General features: G+C 39.0%; 1 protein-coding gene across 6 annotated transcripts in view; it reads right to left on the bottom strand.

The window, feature by feature from the left end:
- Positions 1-1,260: 1,260 nt before the first annotated feature.
- anapc1 (anaphase promoting complex subunit 1) overlaps positions 1,261-6,184 on the bottom strand; it is a 55,767-nt gene continuing 50,843 nt past the window's right edge. For all 6 annotated transcript variants that reach the window (XM_023327616.1, XM_023327617.1, XM_023327619.1 and 3 more), the window contains exons 52-53: positions 2,245-2,376; positions 1,261-1,760 (exon numbers count right to left, since the gene is read on the bottom strand). In XM_023327616.1, the coding sequence (XP_023183384.1) occupies positions 1,615-1,760; positions 2,245-2,376 (278 nt within the window). In that variant the 3' untranslated portion in view covers positions 1,261-1,614. The remainder of the gene's footprint in view (positions 1,761-2,244; positions 2,377-6,184) is intronic.

Genomic DNA, 6,184 nt, shown 5'->3' with positions numbered 1-6,184 from the left:
AAGTCTTAAACCGTCTTGTGCCCAGTTTTAAAGCTATAATATAATAATAAAAAACAATCAAAATATCTAGATATGAAGCAAAAAACCCCAAAACTTTTTAATTTGGGTTTTCCTCGACTGTTTTAAGCACATTTTCAACTTGGAGTATGATAAATTAGGGTTGTAAAAAAAATATATATATATATCTTTAAAAAATGTGGTAAACCCCAAACTTAGTGAATACATACATTCAGATCAAAGTGACCAAATAACACAGTCATATCACTTTTCACAAGCTAAGGTAGTCTGATCTTGGAGAAAATGAAACCGCTCATCTAAACTATGCAGCTCAACTACAACTGGCAGGAGAAACAGCTTCGATCTGTGTGACTGGAATTTTTCTTTCTAAGCCAAGTTTCAAGCATTTATAGTATGCAATAATTCCTGCACTGCTTGCTCAGACCCCGTTGGTCTCAAGATTCAAGTTGTTGCCTAAACAAATCCTTTTCCTGTGACTGAAAATGTCTGACAGTATCAGAAAGTGTTGGAATGTGCTCCAGGCAGCAGAAAGGACAGAAGAAAATGTTTTCTGAGCACTTTGGGCTTTTTTTGTTGTTGTTTTCATAGAAAATCATTATTTTAACCAGTCGGATGCTTGTGCTGTGGTCTGCTGACTGTTTTATGGCATAGTTTTAAGAAACTCTCTGCTTTTATGGATGCCAAGCATTTCAGTGCTTCCCAATGTTGACTGATGGATTCTGAAGAAGTAAACCAAGCCGCTTTCTGTGTCATACTGAAAAGATTTCAGTGAAGGCACCAAAAAGGTTTTCATCAACACAGCTACCAGGTCAGATCCTAATATCAAAAATGTTTTTGTTTTTTCTTTAACAAGTGTTAGACAAAAAGTCTAAAAAAAATTTTTTTAAAAGAATTGAAAGGAAAAAAAAGAATTTGATAACTTCAGGTTCAAAGGCATCATTTTGTTTTGAGGCACGAGACAAAAGCATGGAACTGAAAGTCCGCTTCTTCCCAGAACAACAAGTAGTGACTACAGATTTGGATCTCTGCTTTGGAAGTCGAGGGGAATCCTTTCATGTGGGGAACCGCCAGAAACAACGCAACAACATGTCTTCATCTCTGAATAACTTCAAAGTGCATTTATCTTGACCACAGGGATGAAATGCTGCCAACACCACGCTGCCATCTGTGCTAAATAAACAAGACGTGACAGAAAACTGAGCACAGCATAGAAAAAAAAATAGACACAAAAAGACCACAAGGTTTACAGGTATTTTCTCTTTTATTGTCATGCCTTACTTTTGGTGTTCATTTCTGTTCAGCTCTTTGATGAAAGATGCTGGACTCAGTCCCACAGTAGATTAGTTGCACCATAAAATTGGTGCGTATGCAGCAGGATTGCTGCAGTTTTACCTGTTACGCTGTAAAAAATGCAAAACACATCACTAGCATATAAAAAAAAACTTACGTTATTCAATTTAACGGAGATTTAAAGTCTATATTTTCCATTTTTTCAATTGTGAAGGTGTCACAATTTGACACTTTTGTTTTCCCACCACTTCTTGCAGCACAAGGCTGAGCTGCATCCCAGAGATTCAAACTGACTGGCTTGGAGCATCAGGTTGAAAATGCTTGCAGGGGGAACAGCAGGGACTGCGGTCCAGATGCAGAACTCAAGAGGATGGGCACCAGTCTCAACAGGTCTCTCAAAGGGATGCCCAGCTGGCTGCTACGCAATAATAAATCTGCAAATGAGTTGCAGCCTGCAGGGAAACACGACAAGACGGAGTCACTGCCATCTGCATTTACTCTCCTATTGCAACTTACAAGCCCTGCTAGTGTAGTTGTTTCAGATGCTAAATAATTAAAATCTACAGGTTTTTCAGTAGATTAGCATGCTAGCATGATGCATCTCAGAGGCTGTATAAGATAAAAGTCCTAAACAGAAACTAAATTTGGATTTGCAGGTTGTGACTCGAAAATTATTCCAATTTTCATTTTTAAAACTGTACTAAATGTGCATAGGGATTTAAAAATCCTTACGCACATCCTCTAGATCCCCTAAGGCGAAAATCCTTATCTGCAGAATTATCTAAGCCTTAGGCATGTCTTTATATTATCCTAATATTCATTAAGTAAAAGAAATTCTCGCTGTTTTCAAACTGCATTTTCGCAAACAAAGAATATACAGACTACATAAACACTGAGGCAGTTTTCTGCAAACATGTGTGTGTGAGCCCCTCTTACCCTCCAGGTTTGCTTGAGTATTTCTGAAGGACGGGATGGACCGGTACACCAGGAAGCAGGCCAACATGATGGACTGAGCGTCTCTGGACAGAACCTCGCCCCTCATGTAGGATCTCACCACTGAACTATGGTCTAAAAGAAGGCAGAGAAAATAACAAAACACACATTTCACCAGACATCACACTTTATAACCGCCATACAAATCTTGATCTGCTTTTATTTTAGTTAGCAATTATAATGTTAATATGGGAGTATTTCAGTCAGGCAGCATCTGTTTGATGTGCTAAGATGCATATTGGAAACTACTAATAACTTACAGAGACAGACAGATGACGCTGCATGCAGAATACTTCCTGTCCTCCTCCTCATATGGTGTACAGAGTATTTTAATTAACTTATTAACCAACATTTGCAAGTCAAAGCTGACAGATGCAGTGATAGATGTGGCATACAGAATCCCTTAGAAATCTACAACACTATTATGTTTCTAATTAGGAAGAAAGACAATTTTAGGGTGACATGTTGTGTTGGAATACAGATCCCAAACTGTTTCTGGAAAAAGGAAATCCTTGTAAATAAAAATCCTACCAAACAGGTGGCTTCCATCAAGCTCAAACAAACATTCGGCAGAGGCAATTGTACTTACAACACAAACACACATTTTTTACATGTCGAAATGTTACTGTGAAAGGGATCTAAAAAAAAAATAAAATACATGCACTGAGAAATCAGCTTGTGACTGGAAACTTTTTAACTCAAAATTCTGATTTTCATCCAATCACAGAACAAATCAGAGCCAACACCTCGAAGTCGAGCCAGCAACGCTCTTCACTGTCAAAGCTGTTATCCACAGAAAAAGATCGATATATTCATTACAACGATCTCTTTTAAATGTGAAGAGGCCCTTTTCGAAAAGCATTTACTACAGAGGCATGTAGGTTTCAGTGTTTCGATACATAAGTTCGTCCTTTGCAGCTCCGGTTGTTTCATACTAAATTTCTTTTGGGCACAAAAGATCGACAGAGAACGATTCCTACCAACCTTTGGGACGTTGAGCGTAAATCAGTGGAAACCGTGAAGCTTAGACTGAGTAAAGTCAGGCTCTGGTATTTTCAGCATCAGTCAGGTGTTTAAGAGGAGTGAGAGGAAATACAAAGACGCAAGAAGCAAACTGTATTTTCAACAAAAACATGTGGAAAATGGCTGCGGTTTACCCAGGCTGCAGGATAGTGAGAGAGAGCAAGACAAAAAAAACAGAGCAAAACAAAGATGCTTGATTTTATCTTTTCAAGCCTTTAGAAAATAGCTTAGATAAGGACTGGCAGCTGCTTGGTAATATACACAGAGACTAGTGTTTACAGTTTGTAATGCTAACCATGCTAACATAAGATGGCAAAGATTGTTGAAAACAACAGAATTATTTTGTCTTTCTTGTAAATTATTGCACTCCTGTTCATTTTAAAAAAAGATCCATTAACAAGATGTTAATTTGAGCTACTAACAGGACAGATGGCTAGAAAATCAAGACTGGGACAAAAAAAAAAAAAAGAATCAGACCAATTGCAATTATAAAACTCATTAAGACTTTCTGGAAAGTGGTTTTTTTTATATATATATACTGTATCTTGTTGAAAAGCCATTTCAAACTTTTACATGCAAGTGGAAAGGGAAACATTTAGATTGTTTGTGTATAAAATTCCCGCAGCATTGGCTTCTGGGAAAACTGCACAAACAAAAACACTAAAAATAAAGCTGCTGCACACGTTTCATTTATGGAGAGTTACAGAGACCAACATTCTTGATCCATGAAGTAAAGTCACTCTGTACTTCCTCCCAGCTATGACCCAGAACTAGGTGGTTAATGAAAGATTAAACTAAGAGCAAGTTTCAACTCCTTTTATGACGGAAATCTCGCCTAACTACATCACCTGTTTCCCACGACTTGCATAGAGTGCTTTCTTTCTTTTTTTCCTGAAAGTGTTTGTGTTCGCTGGTTTAGTTATGGAATGTGTGTTTTGGTGTATGTGCCGTATGTTTGTCCTCTAAACTATGATATTCATGCACTACACCGTGCACATAAAAACAAGTGGAAACAAATCCACCCTGTGACACCGCTGCAAATAAGGGCCGCAGACATGTGTTGAGTGCTGACAAGGTTAAAATTAGCAATAGCATTTCTTTCATATGCGCTCAGCAAACAGGAATGCTACGGCCACCTGGCAGTTTATGAGGAGTTTATCAGCGAAACAATACCAGCTGTTGTCACGTCAAAATAATATGTAACAGTTGACTTTAGTCAGCTGAGTGCCGTCACATGACATCCTGCTGACTTTGTCTACAGCACAAGTCATCAGAATGCCTTTCAGCAGCAATAATACCTGCTGTGAAGTGCAAAGGCTTCACTGACATCCTGTTGCAGACGGCGAGAACCAATAAAGAGAGGTGTGATATGCTGATCGCTGCGTCTGCATTACGTAGGAGAATTTGGAGACGTTCCAGATCAGATTTGGCTGGAGAAAACGGAGGTTGCCATAATTTGCTCAACTTTGTATAACAGTCACCGCAAATTAGTTCAGGTAAAAGGAGCGTTTACCAATGTTCCGAAATGAATGGCTTTACATACAAAAACATCTCCTAAGGAAGATGTAACTAAAAGGAGGAAATCAGTCGGGAACTTGATGCAAAGTGTGTTTTCTGAGACAGAAGATTGGCGGAACTAGTCTGTTCCTGATCACTGCAGTGTAATGATCTGATTAATGACATCATACCACCATTAAATGGAGGTTGCTTGTCTGCTTGTCCCACCCCCAAGCTAACCGACTGAAGGCTAGCTCTTCAGGTGCTATTGGACTCAGTTAAGGAAAATACAACTCAAGTTTTGAAGTCCTTTATTTTTATTATTGTGGATCACTTTTTAGACTTCCACCTCTGTGTTTTGCATGACATAAGCACATTAACAAAACTCTGTACTGCCAATGCTCAGTCATCTTCATTTTTTAACCTTCTTCTTTAGTCAAACCTGCCCAGCTGAACACACAGGTGTGATTGGGTTATGGACATATATTGGCAACTCAATATTAAACTTTATAAGTGAGCAGTAGATTAATAAAATGAATGCAGAAGGAAACTGGGAGTCGATGAAGGGAAGATTTTTCTGATGATTACAGTTTCCTGCTCTTTGAGGAGTTAGTAAAGCGAAATCAGCAGCATCATAGTAACCAATTACCATCAGAAAAAATGAAATTACTAAGAAACCAACACAAGTTTTAAGACGATTAATAATGTCTTAGTACGTGGGTGAATTTGCCAGCAGTAACTAAGCAGTATTGGAAGAAACTGGTAATCAAATAATTAAATCCCAAAACATAAATATGTTCCTTGTTAAACTTATCTAAAAGACTGTTACTAGAGGTGTGTCAAATCGATCAGCCACCGATCATAATCAGCCAATTTACGTGAAAAAGTGACAGTGATCGGCGATCACCGTCTCTTGTTGCAGATCACCAAAACCGATCACATTTATCTCCCTTTGCAGCCTGCCTGTGCGGCTGACCTCCTCTTTCCTTCGGGACGTTTGCGTGTTGCAGGGGAAAATTACCTCGGGGGTGAAGCGCGTCAAAATGCATCAACACAACGAATCTAATATGGCATTTAAAAAACAAACACTTGATGGAGTTTGGTTACATGGAGGCTCAATGCAGGAAAAAAAGGACATCCAGAGCGGCCAGATAGCAGGTAAAGCAGCGCACAACTACCAACGATCACCCGGATTAGCATGACGGTCAGAAAGCTAAACAAATAACCCGAAAAATAATTCAAGTCTCCGAGCTGGCGGTGTAAGACACTGGTTCTGCTCTCGCTCTTGGACCGCTGCTACGCAATACTGTTGGTAACATTTCACAGACGTAGTGCTGCTCATCCTCCACCAGACAGTGAACTC

Source organism: Xiphophorus maculatus, chromosome 22, assembly GCF_002775205.1.
Source record: "Xiphophorus maculatus strain JP 163 A chromosome 22, X_maculatus-5.0-male, whole genome shotgun sequence".
In the NCBI taxonomy this organism is placed as follows: domain Eukaryota; kingdom Metazoa; phylum Chordata; class Actinopteri; order Cyprinodontiformes; family Poeciliidae; genus Xiphophorus; species Xiphophorus maculatus.
Note: the sequence above shows the minus strand (reverse complement) of the source record. Positions and strands in the feature narration are given on the sequence as shown.